The sequence below is a fragment of the Rhipicephalus microplus genome, chromosome 3 (genome assembly GCF_043290135.1).
Source record: "Rhipicephalus microplus isolate Deutch F79 chromosome 3, USDA_Rmic, whole genome shotgun sequence".
In the NCBI taxonomy this organism is placed as follows: Eukaryota; Metazoa; Arthropoda; class Arachnida; order Ixodida; family Ixodidae; genus Rhipicephalus; species Rhipicephalus microplus.
The window spans coordinates 66076752-66096043 of record NC_134702.1 but is presented as its reverse complement, the minus strand read 5'-3'; the positions used below and the strand labels follow the sequence as shown (position 1 = coordinate 66096043).

Genomic DNA, 19292 nt, shown 5'->3' with positions numbered 1-19292 from the left:
GACAGTCTGCACTCTCCAGGTGAGAGAGACGGCATGCGTGGGTACGTAACATTGTGAATATCCGCTACTCTTGCTAACTGTTAGTTGCATCATGGCTTCGGTGTTTAAAGCTGCCAATGTTGCATTCAGAGCTTGTCGATCGTGAAGAGGTTCGTACCAGGTGCTTGCGTGTTGCACTGCTTTCATTAAAACCACTATTCATCTGCATAAGTGAACATGTGTGCAGTGCATGGCAAGCACTAAAATGTGTGCAGCTAAGGTACTAGAACTTGTTGCCAAAGGCAACAATGACCGCATCATGTGGCGTGCACATCTAGAGCCTAAATTACATGGTGCTCAAGGCGACGTTGTAGCTCTTTGCAGACTTTGATGTCCACGTGGTTGCAGAGCTCCACAAGTAAGAAAATTCGAACTTTCATTATTGGCGTGACCGTGTCACCTTTACCAATTCACTGAAGTGCGGATACGTGCACAATCTGCTTTGACTTTGCACATGGTTGCAGCGGAAGACACACGTGCGTAACCAATACCCAGTAAGCAGGGTGGCTGTCAAGTTTTCCCAGTGTTCTGATGTGCATTTGCTGTGCCAGTTACCACTAAAGGTTAATCTGGTTGCACAAAAACAGCGTGCCTGTGCTGGTAAATTGAACCACTTTTTGTTGCAGCGCTCGCTTGTTTGCAGGAAGTACCGTTTCGTTGTGTGCGTACCCGCCCTTTGCCAAGTTGGTGTGGAAGCGACTTACGTGTGCGAGGTTCCGAGAGAGCCGTGGCCATAGAACAAATCGACGCTGCGCAGTGTAACGAATACATGTACATTTATTAACAACTTTTACGTAATGGCGACTTCTCCAGCTGAATGTAACAAATAACTGCAGTAATATGGCAAATAACCCGAAATACTGCCAATAAAACTTGCTTAAAACATACCACACACGAACAATGTAACACGTACAATGTACTGCGAATGCGGCACCACTGATGTATATTAATTATTATGACAGCCTGTGAGACCGAGCTGTGAAAGTGTGCCCACGAACCTCCCGCTGAAATCTGCGCCAAATCCCGAAAAAAAGGAAGAGCTCCTCCTCATGACCACGCTACTGCCAGGTGGCACCAACTCTTTCTGGGCTGGAATTAACACTTTACATTACGCTCGCATTCATGGACAGAAAAGAACTGTAAGGTTTTACACATTCAGTAAAACGATTTGACTAAAGTGTGCACATATGCACTTTTAAAACAGAAGCTTCGGCATTGTGTGTTGCCAGTCTTAATCATATGCGAGGGTAACAGTTGGAAATGAGGAAAACATCAGTGATCCCATCGATCAAAGGCACCTTTAATTTTCTTGAGGAACATGGGGATGACAGAAAGCTTGAAGTTGAAAAACAACTATAGTCTGGTCCGCTACAAAGTTGGAAGCAAATGAGTCGTAGTGCACTTACAAATATGCAAGCACCGAAATGAAACATGCATGTTAAATGAGAAAAAAACAATGAAAGAACTCAATGAAGACAAAATACAGGTTATTGATTGAGATGCATCACAGCGAGAATGCGGAGAGCACTGAAAAAGTGTATATGAAAGGAGTTAGTAACATGCAATAAATACTACGCCGAGGAAACAAAAACTGCAAGAGATGAGGTACACCCTGAAGATAGATGTTGATATCAAAAGACACCAATCATAGCGAATCGACACTATGAAGAAACTAGCATGCACAAACCAAACTTGATGAGAACAAAGAGTGTGTCACTGCTAGGGCTCTGGTCACCACGTTTTCAGTTGTTTGCTTGATGACTGCGGTTAGGCTTGCTTCAACGTGGCAAGATATGCATAGTCACAATATGTAATAATATAATTTCAATGGTAACATCAAAAAAGTAATGTTACATATAAAGGTGATTGTCTGAAAAAAAAAAGTGCAAACTATAAGGCACATACTCAATACTACACAACATTCAAAAAGAAAAGGGTCGTCAAACAATTTCTGTACCAAACAATTTAGTTTAGACTGACGCTACTGTTTCACATCAGAGATCTGGACCTTAAAAATTCTGCATGTTACGATATGCCTTGTTGATGCAGTTGGGATTTCAAGTAGCACTCATGCGTGTCATTGCATGTGACCTACTTGGTAGAAGGGTTATCACACTATCGACATTTCTATGCAAGGACTGCAATGTCATCTTCATGGGTAGAAGCCCTCGGTTGAGCATATTTGAGTACTGCATTGCAACTTTTATTTGAGGTGTGCTACCCATGCTTCTTTGTCATACTGGTCGTAGTCGTCAATCATGTATTGCTGTAGCTGTTGGGTGCTCAGCTGCAGGCTCTCTTTGTGCTGTGCAAGAAATCTCCGCACCTGTTGATCACATTACCTAGCAGCTCATGGACACAACCTGGAAAAAAAAGCAAACTTTAAAAAATGTTCAGTACTTGAATCTATGAAATGCCACTGTTATGTATACACACAACAGTAGCATCTTTTTCAGCATTAGTTAGTCTGTCTTCAGTATTACCTGATGTAAAGGATCAGACTTGCATGCCACATTCTTCTAGCTTCCTCAGGCTTTTCTGTATTCTTCCCTTCTCCGTTACACTGTTGTTGGGCATGGCATCCGTCTGCATAAGCATGTGAGGGTTTGTTACACGGATTGACTTCCATTACCCCATTTCTTTATGCTTACCGCTTAGACATGCATCTGTTGACAATGTAGGATGCAATTCGTTCTCATGCCAAGCGCGGAGACCATCCCCTGTCATGTCCGATTTGTTAACACCTATATCTGTCTGCTGCTTTTCTTGAAGCTGCGTACAAAAATTTCAGTGCTGTTACTTGAGTTGCCTGAATAGCAGAGTTCCACAAGCAGGACATTCCAATGCACAGCCTCTCAGAAAAATGTAAAGGCCAGTCAGTTGTTTGCAATGGCCCCTTTAGTGTTTTGCAATACACTCCCACATATGCTCGATAATGATCAAATATTGGCATTTGGCAATGAACTTGCTTAGTATAATTTTGTCCCTGGGCTGTTTTCATTTAAGGTGAACATATTCGACAGACATCTTTCTGGCTGGCTGAAAGTTCATACAAATAAAATAAACTCTCCAGCCATTTTCTCCAGTTCATAGTTTCTAATGTTAAAATTAGAAAATAAACTGACTCGAAATTTCGGGACCGATTCGGCCCCTTCTTGAGCGTTGACTGTTCGGCCAGCTTCGAAGCTAGCGAATTTTCCCGTTGCTATCCCCCTCTCCGTCATCCTTCTTCCCACCGTTCTTGTTGCTACTGTGTTTTTTCATTGGTTCCGTAAACCGTGCACGAATACAATCGGTGAAGTCCCAGCTGAGTGGTTAATGTTTTCGCGTGTTGTTTGAATATGCTAGGACTTTAAGAATTGCCTTTTTGTGCGGCTACCTTCTGTGTCGATAACCCTGGTAGTGTCAAAGCTGATGCGATGGTCCAGCTTTTCGTTGTGTTCTGCGAGTGTTTCATGCAGTGTTGAAGCTACACATGTCATTTCAATGTTGCTGTATCCTTTCTGGAAAGTGTTTTTGTCTCCTTAAGGTAAGTGGCATGACATTCACTGCATGGAACCTCGTAGACTAGCCCGGGGAATTTTTCTTTCGGCAGCCGGTGTTTTCGTCGTGGCAAGCATTGCCGCGATTGTTGATGTAGGTTTTGCGCCACCTGGATACCCTACTTCCCCGGCACCCTGGCCAGCTGCTCGTCGATTCTCGAAACGTATGAGGCCGAGAGGCAGCATGCTTGGGCATTAGCAACATTGCTAGTGTAACCCTTTGCAGAAGAGAGCAGTTGGGGGGCACCTTCCCAGCCGTCACGTCGCAGGCGTTCTCGGCGAATGAAGTTTTTTGGGTACCCATTGTCCAGGAAGTCGGTAGTGACCCCTTCCTCTTTTCTTTGCATTTCTTTAGAGCTGCAGTGCCTTGTGGACAGTCAGGAGGTTGGAACTGAACTGTAGACTTCGTCTGGTGTGCGTAGGTTTTTGGTACACCGAGAAGCTAAAACCTCCTTCCACTGCTTTGACCCGTTTCACTAATATATTCAGACAAGAAAGAACGTTGCTCTTTTCATGTTCCATGATGAATTGAATCGTCGGCTCGATCGAATTTAGGTGTGCCAGGAAACTGTTGATGTTGAACTCATTCATCGTGCGAAAGGCTCGTGTTTCGATGTGCTCCATCGCCAAGTTTGCCGCTGTGGCTGAAATGGCAGCTCCCATGGCAGTTCCATTTGCATGTTTGTAGAATTCACCTTCGAAAGAAAATTATGTTGCATTGAGGCAGAACTCCATCAGACTTCACAGTTTGTCCGTGCTGAGCTTCGTCCTTTCGCTCAGGGTCTGGTCCCTCTCCAAGGCGATTTGGGCAACTGAGACCGTGAGGGGTTATGGCACACTTGTGAGCCGAGAAACATCAAATGACATGAGGCTCTGGTCACTGCCGATTGTCACTTCCAACATACGCTAAACAAAATGGGCAGCATGTCTTACGAGTGTGGCTTTTTTCCATAGGAAAAAAGCCACACTCGTAAGGAAGTCGATGGAAGTCAATCATGTGAGCAGAGATCTGGCCACAGAACATCCAGCCTCTGCTCTTTCCTGTCAAAATTTTTCAATTTTTCTTCGTTGAGGCTCGATGAACAGACCTCTACGTAAGAACGATGGGCCCACTCTGCTTGCAGACCAGTCATCCACTGCTGCTCTGACAGCACTTCAAGTGCCAGGGTCAATCGTTTTGGGCCAGCCTCCGGAGACAATGCAAATGTGGGGTCCAAACAGCTGGCACCCCTTGTTAGCTTGTACTTCAATGGTGACCTCTCCATCACCTTCCGACAGCACGATTTGACAAAGGAAACACAGTCTTTCTTGGATTGGTGCAAAGTAAGCTGTGGCATTTTGGGCACCTTGCGGAGCTCAACCTTCGCAGTGAACCCAATGTCGAAGGTAGGCACCAGTATACAGTTCTCAAGCTTCTCTAAGTCAATCTTGAGCAACTTCGCGGGTGTGTCTGCAGCAACAAGCACTTCCTTCTTGACAATCCTTGCAAGCAGTGACCGCAGTATATTGTGCAGTGCAATTGAAAGAAAGGGCACCATTGGATTGTCAGTCTGAAATTCTGCCAAAAATGGCTCCAGTTCCTCACAAATTGACAGCATGAAGGCCAGTTTTACTGGCAACAGCTGATCCCTCACTGCGTTCGCAACAGCACTGTAGCTAGAGCATGTAGGCTGCTTCTTTGCCTTCACAGAGCCCTCCACAAACTTCAGCAGGTTAGGAAGAAGTTCTGACGCCCTGGTGATTACCTTCCCTTTCAAGCCACCTGACAGAACAGAATTTGAGGGGAAATAGTGCACTTCCTGTAAAGGTGACATAGTCAGCACGACGTGCAGGCACACATTTGAACAAGTTGTAGCTGCTGCGAAGAAAGCCTATCACATCCCAGCCAGTTGCAGCATGACCTGCCTTGTATGCTCCATTCATTACGTGCAGCCCGCAACTTCCAATATCTAGGATATTGTGACTCTCATCCAACTCCTTGAGTTCCTCCTTCAGTGACCTCAGGAACTTCATGTTCACATTCGGCCCATCCATTGAAACTTGTAGTATCTTGGCTTGCTTGAGCTCTTCTGTGGCCTTCCTGAATGCAGATGCCAGGTCCTCCGCACACGTGTGCCCCAAGAAGCATGAAGTTAGGTACTGCGTTTTCCCAGTGCCATCAGTAGTGTCATCCCAATATCGGACGAGCACATCCATCTGTTGCTTCTGGGTCACTTTGTTCAGCGACTCGTCAAATGAAACAACTAAGAACGGCAACTAAGAACGGCTTGATAGAAGATTCTTACGAAAGTAAGGCGCAATACCGTGGCAAATCGTATACCCTACCTTGTCCTTCCCTAGATGAAGTTTTTCAGCGACTTCACATCCCGGAAACATGAGAGGAAAGAGCGAGGCCGACGCCGCTGTTGACCGAAAAGATCCGCGAGTCGCTACCGCGATTAAGCACCACATTATTTCGGCCTATTTTAGTACACTGTAGTTCCGTCGTTCAAAACATGGCGGACAGAAGAGGTGGTCCAAAACAACAAATGTGTATACCCAGCATGCCCAGCGTGCACTGCTCAAGGTTGCCAGGCCACGGAGAAAAAAAAAGCCAAACTTGTCAACCTTGCACTACTGCCCGAGTGGCTTGGATTGGATTTGTCCCCGTTGGCTGTTTGCGCCAATTACGGTGAGCTGAGTGCGCGCTCCGCGCCGGGGAACTAGTCGCGAGTCATTTTCCCTGACTGGGTTCTCTTTTTGGCAACATTCCCTGACGATTCCCTGATTTTTCCCAGCGTGTATCATTTCCCTGACAATTCCCGGTTTTCCCGGTTGCTAGACACCCTGTCCAACTAGTGGTGACAGGGTCCTGTGTAGATGTTTGGACAGTATGCGTCCTGACACATTACCCTGTGTATCTTGTTCTTTTGAATGTTTTGTTTTCCACTCTATTGTTCCCGAAAGCTATCCACCATTCCTTTCCCTCACACACATACGTGTACACACTCACACATTGCCAAAAGCTATGCACCATCTCTCTCACACGCACACACACACCACATCAGCGTGACAACCGGCACTCACTCACCAGCATTCCCTGCTGTGGTGTCATGGTAGCAGCTGGGTGCTACATTGCCAGCGTTTGCGTGCCATTCTCAGATGTAGTTGTAGGATGGCGGTAGTCATCCCATGTCGTCTGGGTACTGGCTGTGCACGACAGTGCCGCTCGCCTGCATTTGCATGTCTGGCACTGTAAACACAACGAGACCGCTAAAATTAGCCATTGCATTCGGATATCACTTCTCACTTACGGTTTGTGATGTGTCCGGAGTATTGCTGCATGGGTCAGGCACATTCTGCGAAGGCTGCAAGTGAAAAATGGTGCATGAAGTGCACTGTTTGTCCATAATCATCACTAGCTTAGTTGGACTTGGCTGCAACTTGAACACAGCGCATGAAGGTGTGATTTTTTAGCACATTTAATGCAAGAGAGTCGAGCTCATTTCGCAGTAATTCCAGCATCAACATATTTGATTGCAAGAAAAAAATTATCTTGCTTGTGACTGAAAAATCGAGAATGATGCAAATAAAATGAATAATGTAGTTTCACACTCTGAGTGAGGATCGAACCCAGGCTGTCTGCGTGGCAAGCAGGCGTTCTAGCACACAGCCAGAATGTTTTTTTTTTTTCCTTTTTTTTCTTTATTACCGGTTTTGCACAAGGTACACACATCAATATAAGTCACTGTAAACAGTAACATACAAACAGAAGTGATGACAAAAAAGCCGCGGAACTATTAGTGATTGCAGTGCTAAAATTCCTTCAGGTTCACCAAGGGTTCGACCCTGGAGAGCCATTCCGGAACAAAATCTTGTTGTTTGAGTATATCAATGTACTGAGCAATGCTTTCGCGGAACAGCATACGGGCCGGACGCCTGTCAGGGTCACAGTAGTAACCGGCCATTCTTGCCCGCCATAGACAATGTAGGCCAAGCAGCATTATAAGATCGAAAGGCAGTCCCTCCTCTTTTTCTACTGTTAAAAACCTGATACCCAGTGAATGTAAGGGAAGTTCCTCTTTTAGAGTTCTCTGTAAAACATCCCAGAAGTATACACCTTCCCAACAATGTAGAAAAACGTGATCTATTGCCTCCGGCTTTCGGCAGATCAAACAGTGCGAACCCCATGGCATATAAAATCCCCTATCTTCTAAAAAAGTTTTAACCGGCAGTGTTCCGGAGTGTAATTTAAAGAGAAAGCTTTTTGCACTAGGCTGAATTTGCATTTTCTTAACACGCTTAAGAACATCATTGCCTTCTCCCCCGCTATTAATTAACCTATACATAGGAACTGGAAAAATCATGTCGCATATGTCTTTATGTAATTTCTTTCGCCCGACCGAAGAAAGGTATTCATTGGAAAACCGAACTGACAAGAACCGGACACTGTCTGCAACTTCCTTAAAGAAACCTCGCGTAGCTCCCGGCATGCTTGCGGTGCTAACCACAAAGTTAGGCAGAACACGACAAAGGCGTAACTGACATACTGTTCTTAAGAAGGGGTGTTGAACATCTCGAAAGAAAATAAAACGATTAACTAGTTGTCACACGAACAGATGCGACAGGCTTAGTCCCCCCTGTTTTACTCTTCGGAACAGATTTGTCCTACTACATTTTTCCCAAGTAGACCCCCATATAAACACAGCAAATATCCTATGCAGCTTTTGCACATGCACCCGTGAGCAACACAAAACCTGCATCACATACCATAATTTGCTCATTAAAAATATGTTGCATACAGTGGCTCTGGCGAACATTGAGAGACAGTTGCCATTCCACTGCGCTGTCCTTTCGCGCGTTTCTTTTATTTGTTCAGTCCAGTAATCATTGGTGTCTTTGTAGTGCTGGAAAGGCACGCCTAGATATTTTACAGGAGTATTAAACCAGTGAACGTTAGCATAGGTATCTGGGGTTGATGTCCAGTCTCCGTGCCACAACCCCAGACACTTCCCCCAATTAACCCGACTTCCTGTAATTTCTCCAAAATTTTTAACAACGGCAACTGTCTCTTGTACACTCTCTTTGGTGGTGCAACACACTGCTACATCATCAGCGTATGCCAAAACCTTTACCTCGGCGTCAAGCAGTCTGAAACCACGGATGGTCTCGTTTTCTATTATGGACAAGCATAAGCTCTCTATGTACAATGAAAACAAGAGTGGACTTGCCGGACATCCCTGGCGTACAGAACGTTCCAGCCTAATGGGAGACCCCGGGATCTTGTTAATAATTAGTCGTGTAGTAGAGTTTTTATACGCCAAAACTATGCCCTCTGTAATCACTGATACGACATTGACATGTTCAAGTATGGAGAATAACACATCTTGCGGAACACAGTCAAAAGCCTTTTCTAAATCAAGCTGGTGGATCGCAACATGAGAATTAAAAGCATCGCAAGGACACATCGCATTGTGTGTGTGTTCATCAATATTGAGCGCCCCTGGATGCCACACGTTTGGTGCTCCCGAACTATTCCAGTGATTACGGACTGCAATCTACCTGCCAATACTTTCATGAGTATTTTGTAGTCAGTGTTGGTTAGCGAAATGGGCCTATATGAGGAAACTAGTTTTAATTTTGCTTTGTCATCCGTCTTAGGTATTAGAATAGTGTGTGTCTCGGCAAATGAAGGTGGTAACTCTTTGATTGCGTAGGCTTCCTTGAACACAGCTTGTAACACTCGTGAAACTTCTGTTTTAAAAGCTTTATACCACATCGCACCGAGACCGTCAGGCCCCGGCGACTTCCCAGCGGCGAGACTATCTATTGCATATTCAATTTCAGAAACGGTTATAGGCCTCTCTAACGCTTCTTTCGTTTCGAGGGATAATTGCGGCATCCGGCTCAAGAAAGTGTCCTTGAACTTCGTAACATCTACTAATGCGGCTGCGAAGAGACCCTTGTAATACCGAAAGAAAGCTTCAGCGATAGTGCTGTTAGTATTTAGCAGAATTCCATTTTTCTCTATTTCGTCGATGTGATTACGACGCGCTCGTGATTTCTCGATTCCAAGTGCGCGCTTGGTGGGAGTCTCCCCCATAGCCCACGCCTCTGCTCTCGCTCGAATGAGGGCTCCTCTGTAGCGTTCCTGCTCTACTAGCTCAATTTGTCGTTTCACCGTTCGAATATCTTCTTTATATGCACCGGGCTCCTTGCTTTCTAACGCTATCAATTTCTTAAGCGTTGTTCTGAGTTCATTTTCTTTCATTCTTTCTTGATATTTTAGAGTACTAGATCGCGATATGGCTTTCATTTTAACGCTTTGCTTCAAAAGCTCCCATTCCTCGCCAACATTACAGGCTCCGATCACTTTAATGTTCTTAATTCCCTCAATCACAAAATTATTAAAAATGTCATACCGAAGTAGTTTAGCGTTAAACTTCCATAAATCCCAACTAAATTTGTTTTCTTTTTGTTTAAGTCCCACGTTGCATTGTACAAGACAATGGTCAGAGAAAGAGACAGGTAAGACTGTGTAACTATTGCTTTTAGCTAGCATCTCCCCTGCCATGTATATCCTATCAAGACGTGCGTGACTGGTTCCCTGAAAATGCGTAAATCGAACTTCGCGACCTGCTTCGAGGCACTCCGCAACATCATCCAGGTCGGATTCATTCAGCAAGTCATAGAGCACTTCAACACTTCTGTCTCGCACATGGCGGTTATTAATTTTATCTTTCGCGCTCAATACACAATTGAAATCCCCCAATAAAACAAGCTGTTTTGGTGTCTGTAAATGTTGCTTAATTAACGAAAAGAAAGTTTCTCGGTCTACCTCCACGTTCGGCGCATAGACACAAATGATGCGCCATTCAATTTCGCTAGTACTAAAATCACAAGTCACTGTTCTACCAGAGTCACAAGAAAAGTGACTTTCAACAATAAATCCCGGAATCTTTTTAACAAAAAGAACACAACCGGCCGAAGTTCCATTTGCGTGACTAACTATGGCATAATATTTAGACGTAAACCGCAGCATCATGCTCCGGGTCTCCTCCTCACCTTCCACCTTTGTCTCCTGCACGGCTAACACGTCAATATCTTGGTCAATTAACAGGCGATACACTTGAGCCTGCTTTTTCCTGGAGGCCAAACCTCGGACATTTAAGGTTGCAAAGCTCAATGCCCAGTGACTAGCCATCGTTACTCGCAAAAAAAAAAGGAGGGGGTAGGCCCGGAGCATGGTGCTTACCGTGTACGTCTAGCTCCGTGCTAGACGTCTCCGGGGCCATCCGGTGGTCCGGCATCAGTTAGCTGCTGGTCCCTTGGAGTGCCAACCGGTCGGTCCACAGGTAGATTGGACCTCGCTCTGAGGCCCGAGCGCCGCCCCGGTGTCGCCTTCGCTGGTGGTCCCTCAACTTTGCCTGCGTGAGCAGTGCCCGCAGATTGCTCCAGCGAACGCTTGACCGCCGAGCTCGTGTTGATCCCGCGGGTCGTTCCGTGCGCTGGCATGTCGCGTCCTCTCGCCGCTTGCGTCGACATGTCCACCAATTGGCTTTGTACGTCTTCAGTGGAATTCTCTTGGCTGGTGTCCGCCTCAGCCGTTTCTTTCTCCTCGGGTTCCGACGCTGTATCGTAATCTTCAGGCGAAACTGGCCCGCGTTCAACCAGAGAACTAGCCGCGTCTCCTGCCCCCTTAGCCGCGTCTTCCGCCTCAGCGGCGTCCATTGTCTGCTCTTCAATCTCATCGCACGTTGCAGCGCTCGTAACTGCTGCATACGACCGGACGCACTGAGCGTCTCGATGTCCAAATCGCCGACAAATTGAACACCATGGCACCCTGCAGTCTCGCCGTACATGACCAGTCCCTTTGCACCGCAAGCATTGCATAGGCCTGCCCGGCGCCACAACTAGGGCCAATTCCCCTGCAACGCGCACTTGGTGCGGAAGGTCCTCCACCGTAATTCCACTCTTTGACTTGAGTAGCACGGTTCTCGTCGTCGACGCTTTGTCGCTGACGCCGTCTACTCTCCAGCGCTCTCGATTCACTTCGACAACATTGCCGAAGGCCGCGAACGCCGTCCGCACATCCTCATCGGCGACTCCGTAAAGCAGCCAATGAAGACGCAGTTTTATCTGCCGGTCCTGGGGATCAACGATGAGACACCGGTGTCCCTTCACCTGAAGTTCCTCGAAGGCCAGCAGTTTCTTCGTCGCGTCTTCTCCGTTCAGTGTAACCGCCCAGACGTGATTAATCTGGTACGCTCCGAGTGCTATGATGTCCGTTAGCACTCCCGTGGGGCCCAACGCGGTGCGTCTCTGAAGTCTTCAACCCTGTAGGGTCTCGCTCGAACGTCTCCGTGCAAAAACACAGTATTTAAGGCAACGCGTCCTGTTGGCAGATGAGGCAGAATCACTTGGTATTCTTCAGTTGACCTGTTACCGCGGCCCTCAAGGGCCGCTGAAGCCGCTCCGACGGAGCCCTGCATCCTGCGTCCGTTCACTACCGTGGCCGAAAGCAGAATCACACAGCCACAATGTTTGTAGAAACTGCCTTGCTACGTTGTGGAAGGAATCTCCTAAAGTGTAGGATCGTGCCAGGCACCAAAAGATGTGAATTGCGCGATGAGTGGTTGTTTTAAATTGCCTGTAACACTTGTTCAAGTAGCAATGGAATGGATTAACTAAAGGAGCTTATTGCATCGCGGATTCACTGTCGCAAAAAAATGTTTTGAATCCATAAAGTAGGAGCGGTGTTACAAAGATTTGTCGCACGCTGCAATTGCGTTCTCTCTTCTTAACGAAAGCGCTGGAAGATATGCAGGGAGGGATTGCACGGGGTGTGGCGTCTCCAAGCGAGGCCTTATGCTCTCGGAACACACAGACGCGGATCGGGCAAACAAGAAAAAAAAAACATTTATTGGATTACTTTTAAATCAACGATATTGTCAGCCGAATCAAATACATCACTAGTGATCACCACGATAAAACAAAACCTTGCACAGTATTCCAATGCACTCAATCAACATAACAAATGCAAGGTAAGACACGCGAAGGCGGCGTCACCGATGTTCGACTCTGCGTAGGGACCCACGGGGTCCCTAGCGCTAGGGACCCGCGATTGCCGCATCCTGCGGGACCCCGTCCGGAGACAACCATCCACGCCAGCCGCCACGCGCAAAAAAAAAAAAAAGAAAAAGAAAAAAGACTCCCCAATTTCATGTTACTCTGTGTAGTACGCGATTCAAACACACCGCGTGCACTAAGCGCGTGCATTCGCCACTTACTGGCCTGCTCGGAAGGAAGAGTGTCGGCAGAGTACCTGGGCGAAGCACAGGCCTCAGAACAGTGCTCATTCCATGTCGAATGCGCGGGTCGTGAATATAATCTTCCTCTTTGAAGTGACGATCACAGACAAGCACGTGCTTCTGCGTGACCGGAACGCCAATGCACTGACGCCAGGCAAGGCGCTGCGCTTTGTCTCTCGGCAATCTGTGACGAACGCGCCCACGCTGAGCGCTAGGCTTGCAACCGATTACTGAGCATGGCTGAGGCATCTGTACGGGCACGATACACGGGCGGTGTCGTTAACCAATGTCGCACGAACGCTGTGATAGACGCGAGAGAATCCGTGATCGAGCGCAGGACCACGGCACACACACACACACACACACACACACACGCAAAAATACTTTCGTTTTGTTACAGTGTCTAGAAATATACTAGGCACTATAGTTTTGTTGTCAGGGTTGTCAAAACTCTGCCTGCACAATGATGATGGTGATAATGCGCATCATTACTTTTTTCAATTGTTATTTATTTATGTATAGTACTTAAATGCAACAAATCACAGTATATTTTAGTGTTATATTTATGCAAGTTGTAAATAAATACACAATCACCGCAATGTGTCACACAAAACTTAAAAAAAAAAACTGAAATAACACATTGTTTGTAGCTTTTATTGTAGTAACTAAAGTGCTTTGTGTTGTGTTTTTCACATTAAAAATGCATAGCAATTGTATATTACCTTTTAAACGATTTTTATGTGTTTAAGAGTATTCGAAATTAACTGCGGCTAGAGGTGTGCGCCGAGGTGATTTCGACCAGCGGCGGCGGCGTTGTCGGCGCACGCCGGTTAATTCATCGGCGGCGGCGCGCGGCCAATTTTCATCCGCGGCGGCGGCGCGGAAACCGAAACTAAAAATTCAAAAGGTTCTTCTGCCAGAGATTGCTGAATTAGTTAAAATTCAGGGATTTTCATCCAAATAGCACTAATGACACTACAAAGATGTGTTGACATCACGATGAATGCAAAGCGTTTTGTAAAATAGTTTTTATTTCGCTTTCATAATAAAAAACGCGTATTTCAATCCATGTTCTACCACGAATGTGCAGCACTTTCCTTGTTTTTTTTTAATTTAAGATGCGGCAGTTTGTTTCTGTTGTTGGCTACTGTCACAGGTCCCGTTAATTAGGGAGGCGATCGCCGGGCTAATTCCAAGGGCCGAAGTATCGGCCCCCCGAACCGCACCACGAAAGCGTGGACAATTTAGAAGTGGTCCTTTTTGGCGCGCCAGCGGACGCCGGCTGTGGCCCAGAGAACAAGTCAGAGCCGAGAGTTGATAAACAAACAAAATTATATTCTCAATAATGGCAGATCGAAAACAATACACTAGTATGCACACTCTACAATAGTTGAGTACAATATGTCACCAATCAATCAACGTACTACACTGTACAATCAGCCACACTCGAAACAACGGACACAGACAACAATACACACTACAATGCAGTCGCATGCATTGAACAACCAATACACTTAAAGACTAAAGAGATAGAAAACCTATTCAGTCCAAAGTTCTTGGAACAAAAGTCTGGATGATACTCTTCCGAGAATCACTCACTCAAAGTCCAGCGTTGTTGTCGTTCCGCTGCCCCCGAAGTTTCTCTTCCAGGAAACCTCGCGTCTTCAATTGGCCACTCTTCAAGCTTCAACTTCTTCGCCGGAAACACGTCGGCTTCACACACGCAGCTGTTGCCACGCGTCTTCGCTCGATAGCGGTAAACACACACTCTTGCCTGTAGCTCGAGTCGTCACCCCTCAGATGGAAATCATCTTCTTCTCCTGATTTGTGTCTACGGACAAAACCTTCGCCGACTACCAGGTGGAATCCCTACGCGCTCTGGCGCTAACTTCCGTCTTCTCCTGATCTCTCATCTCGGCTGCTCGATTAAATACCTTCCGCGCGAGATTCCAGAAAGTTCTCATCATTTCGTCGGCGCGATGCGCAGCGAAGGCTGGGGGAAAGGTCGAGACGATACGAGGGCCGTCCGCGACGGATGACTCAACCCGGCATCACCACGCCTCTTTCCATCGAGAAATTTCGAGTGCTTGCTCGGCCGCCGATGTGGGGTGAGGAGGTTCGTCGGCGAAGCCACGCTTCCGAGGGGAGAGGCGCGCGCCCGGGGGGGGGGGGGTCTTTGGATGTTTGTTTTCTTTTTTATCGTTGACTTCGCGGCGTCACTCTGGCGCTTCGTCGCGAGAATTTGGCGGCGCGCCCTTTTTGAGCGCTCGTCTTGTGACACTGCCCCCCACTTTAAGAATATTATCTCATAATATTCAAAACGACACAAACGAGCGCGAACAGTCACCACACATTTAAAGACTGTAACATAGTCCGTTGCTCATGGCACGTCAAATCCACAATAGGTCACTCAATACAATTGTACGTTACAATTCAATCTCACAACACATAGAATATAACCACAGGTGCATGAGTACAACACTCCATTACATATTCCAGACAATACAAATGTACAAAGTTCTCTCATTACAACAATTGTACAATCACATCACCGTAACAAACATTTTGACTCACTCGACATACAGTTGTGACACAGGACAACAACCACATTAACTTAACATATAGCACTGTCAAACACATTCCAAATCGACTTCGACACCTATCCGGTGCATTTCGAGCGGCGCTTGCGCCCTTTTTTGCGGTGCTCTCTCGATCTCTTCTTATTGTTTTTGCTCGTTTTGTTCCGGCGAGCCCCTCCCAACGACGGTATCTGAAGCGGCGTCTCAGCCATCGTTGTCACTTCCGACACTGCTGGCGGGTCATGAAGCTCAACCGATCCTGTCCGGTTATTCACCCGCTTGTTCATGTCCCGACATTTGGCCTGGCTGGCTGACTCCGTCATCTTTACATTGTCGGTCAGTTGAGGTCTAGCCGAAGTAAGCCCAGCTGCCCAGCACGTGAACTCATTCGATACGATGATGTTCTCATTCACTGTCTCTTGCGCCCAGGCTTCATCTTGGGCTCAAGTGAAATCCTTCGCGGGATTGTTCTCCGCTGTATCTCGCGGTCCCTGTGTCGGCGGGGGCTCCATCTTCGGGTCTTCCCCCGAACATTCTGGATCATTCGGCCCTCGCACCCCGTCGATGTTTCCGATGACGAGGTCGTACAGGGGGGTCGTCATGCATAGAGCCGTAACCTTCCCGCTGAAGTACGGGGTTTCAACCTCAATCTCTGCTTCGGGAAGCATCGGAACCGTACGGTCAATTAGGCAGACCGGTTTCGTTCTGCCTGTCAACTCACTTTCCCGTACCAAACTTCTCCGCACGATAACCGTGGAGCTACCGGTGTCTCTTAACACCGTAATCTTCTTGCCCGCAACCTTTCCAGGCAGCGTTGGCATTCCCTCCGTAACACCGGTTGACTGTTTTGACATTACAGCACCCACAATAGGAATTTTCTCCCCATTTTTCAACTCTACGAATCCGTCGGTGACGGCATTATCATCGGATTTCGGCGCTGCTAGCGCACAGGATACCTGGTGAGTTTGACTCGCTCCGTTTCGACATGCGTCTGCTTTGTGCCCAGTCTGACCCACTGACCTCCACTAGGGAGCTCGATGGCGCACCGGCGCTACCCGAAGCGGGAGCTCCCCCTAGTGGAGGTCAGTGGTCTGACCATACTTAAAACATTTTACTACCGTAGGGCTCGTAAAGTTAGTACGACAGTTACTCGCGCGATGACCCACTCGGTTACACAGAAAACATCGCGGAACACTCTCCGGTGCACGCTTCTTTTGTTCGGGTGCCGAATTTTTCGAATCTTCAGGACACTCCTTCTTGACCTTGGCCAAATTAGTTCCACCTTGCGCTTCCAAAAATTGATCAGCCAATTCAAGCATTCCTTCAAGTGACTCAGCCTTCCTCTCTTTCAAGTACAGCGACAGGCTTGGGTGGTAACTAGTAAGAAATTGTTCTCTAATTAGGAGCTCTCTAAGCTAATCGTACTCCTGCGCTGTCCCTGAAAGTTCAATCCATCTGTCGAAATAATGGCAAAGTCGGGCGGCATACTGCGTAGCCGTCTCACCATCAGCTGGCTTTCCTGTCCGAAATCTGTCCCGGAATCCTTCCACAGTAAATCTAAATCGCTTCAGCAAAGCAGCTTTCACCTTTGCATAGTTGGCTGCATCGGTCGGCGTCAGCCTACCGTACACACTGAGCGCTTCACCACTCAAGCAAGTACTCAAAGCAGTTGCCCATTGATGTTCCGGCCAATTCTGGCTCCTTGCAATCGTCTCAAATCTGTGAAGGTACGCGTCAAGGTCGTCCTTCCTTTCATCAAACGCTACGAGCAGCTTGCTTGGGTTCAAGCGGAAGCCGTGATCTTCCCGTTCGCTGCTTTCAACTCTAGCTTGGACGGTAGTTTCACTTCGCTGTTGCAAACGGAGCCGCTCGAGTTCCATCTCGTGCTGCCGCTGCCGTTCCCTTTCAGCCATCTCCGCTTCTCTTTCTTCTTTCAGCTGTCGCTCCCTCGCTTCTCTTTCTTCCTTCAGCTGTCACTCCCTCGCTTTTCTTTCTTCTCTCGCCTTTTCGGCTGCCAACTTCTCTCTCTCCAGCTCCAGCTTCAATTGCTGCTCTCTTTCTTCTTTCAGCTGTCGCTCTTTTGCCTCTCTTTCTTCTTTCAGCTGTCGCTTCTTTGCTTCTCTTTCTTCTCTCGCCCTTTCAGCTGCCAACCTCTCTCGTTCCAACTCAGCTGCTTTTTCTTCCTTGGCTCTCTCAGCTGCCAACCTCTCTCGTTCCAACTCAGCTGCTTTTTCTTCCTTGGCTCTCTCAGCTGCCAACCTCTCTCGTTCCAACTCAGCTGCTTTTTCTTCCTTGGCTCTCTCAGCTGCCAACCTCTCTCTCTCCACCACCTCTTTCTCCTTCTGGCTTACCCACTTCCGTAGTTCGGCGCCAGAAAGCCCCATCTTCTCACCAAGAGCTACTAACTTTTCGAAATCCATGGTGTCTCGCAGATAAAGTCTGGCCGTGTGCAAAAAGTATCTGCCTGAATCAGCCTATCGGAACACTCTCCTGCACTCGTTAACGAGAACACCGAGCAACACACAAAATCGTTCCCATAGCACTATCAACAACTCGAGGCTCTTTCTCACTACTTTGGACACACTGTGCACCGAAAGGTCCTGTCGCGGACTCCAGATTAATTGTCACGGGTCCCGTTAATTAGGGAGGCGATCGCCGGGCTAATTCCAAGGGCCGAAGTATCGGCCCCCCGAACCGCACCACGAAAGCGTGGACAATTTAGAAGTGGTCCTTTTTGGTGCGCCAGCGGACGCCGGCTGTGGCCCAAAGAACAAGTCAGAGCCGAGATAAACAAACAAAATTATATTCTCAATAATGGCAGATTGAAAACAATACACTAGTATGCACACTCCACAATAGTTGAGTACAATATGTCACCAATCAATCAACGTACTACACTGTACAATCAGCCACACTCGAAACAACGGACACAGACAACAATACACACTACAATGCAGTCGCATACATTGAACAACCAATACACTTAAAGACTAAAGAGATAGAAAACCTATTCAGTCCAAAGTTCTTGGAACAAAAGTCTGGATGATACTCTTCCGAGAATCACTCACTCAAAGTCCAGCGTTGTTGTCGTTCCGCTGCCCCCGAAGTTTCTCTTCCAGGAAACCTCGCCGAAGTTTCTCTTCCAGGAAACCTCGCGTCTTCAATTGGCCACTCTTCAAGCTTCAACTTCTTCGCCGGAAACACGTCGGCTTCACACACGCAGCTGTTGCCACGCGTCTTCGCTCGATAGCGGTAAACACACACTCTTGCCTGTAGCTCGAGTCGTCACCCCTCAGGTGGAAATCATCTTCTTCTCCTGATTTGTGTCTACGGACAAAACCTTCGCCGACTACCCGGCGGAATCCCTACGCGCTCTGGCGCTAACTTCCGTCTTCTCCTGATCTCTCATCTCGGCTGCTCGATTAAATACCTTCCGCGCGATATTCCAGAAAGTTCTCATCATTTCGTCGGCGCGATGCGCAGCGAAGGCTGGGGGAAAGGTCGAGATGATACGAGGGCCGTCCGCGACGGATGACTTAACCCGGCATCACCACGCCTCTTTCCATCGAGAAATTTCGAGTGCTTGCTCGGCCGCCGATGTGGGGTGAGGAGGTTCGTCGGCGAAGCCACGCTTCCGAGGGGAGAGGCGCGCGCCCGGGGGTCTTTGGATGTTTGTTTTCTTTTTTTTATCGTTGACCTCGCGGCGTCACTCTGGCGCTTCGTCGCGAGAATTTGGCGGCGCGCCCTTTTTGAGCGCTCGTCTTGTGACAGCTACGTCATACTTCATGAAACCTTCTTTCATTGAACATTGAGCAAGCACCGACGCACGTCACTCAGTTCGC

General features: G+C 47.5%; 1 protein-coding gene across 3 annotated transcripts; it reads right to left on the bottom strand.

The window, feature by feature from the left end:
- Positions 1–798: 798 nt before the first annotated feature.
- Positions 799–13315, bottom strand: LOC119160040 (uncharacterized). 3 transcript variants are annotated; one of them, XR_012894272.1, is made up of 6 exons: positions 12851–13315; positions 6875–6928; positions 6652–6813; positions 2691–2811; positions 2523–2625; positions 799–2402 (listed from the first exon to the last, which is right to left on the bottom strand). XR_012894272.1 is itself a non-coding variant. In XM_075889694.1 (6 exons), the coding sequence occupies exons 3-6, from the start codon at positions 6673–6675 to the stop codon at positions 2390–2392; spliced, it is 261 nt and encodes an 86-aa protein (XP_075745809.1). In that variant the 5' UTR covers positions 6676–6813; positions 6875–6928; positions 12851–13313; the 3' UTR covers positions 799–2389. The 3 variants fall into 3 exon arrangements, 2 of the variants coding, with proteins under 2 accessions (XP_075745809.1, XP_075745810.1); XM_075889694.1 differs by having other exon boundaries at positions 12851–13313; XM_075889695.1 differs by having other exon boundaries at positions 12886–13313.
- Between the last annotated feature and the right edge of the window lie 5977 nt (positions 13316–19292).

Excerpts from the sequence above, each read along its gene's own strand:
- LOC119160040 (XM_075889694.1), bottom strand. The coding sequence starts at position 6,675 with ATGACACCACAGCAGGGAATGCTG. Across the intron at positions 2,812-6,651 it reads CACCACAGCAGGGAATGCTG|CTTCAAGAAAAGCAGCAGAC; the intron begins GTGAGTGAGTGC and ends TTTTGTACGCAG. Across the intron at positions 2,626-2,690 it reads AACAGATGCATGTCTAAGCG|ACGGATGCCATGCCCAACAA; the intron begins GTAAGCATAAAG and ends ATGCTTATGCAG.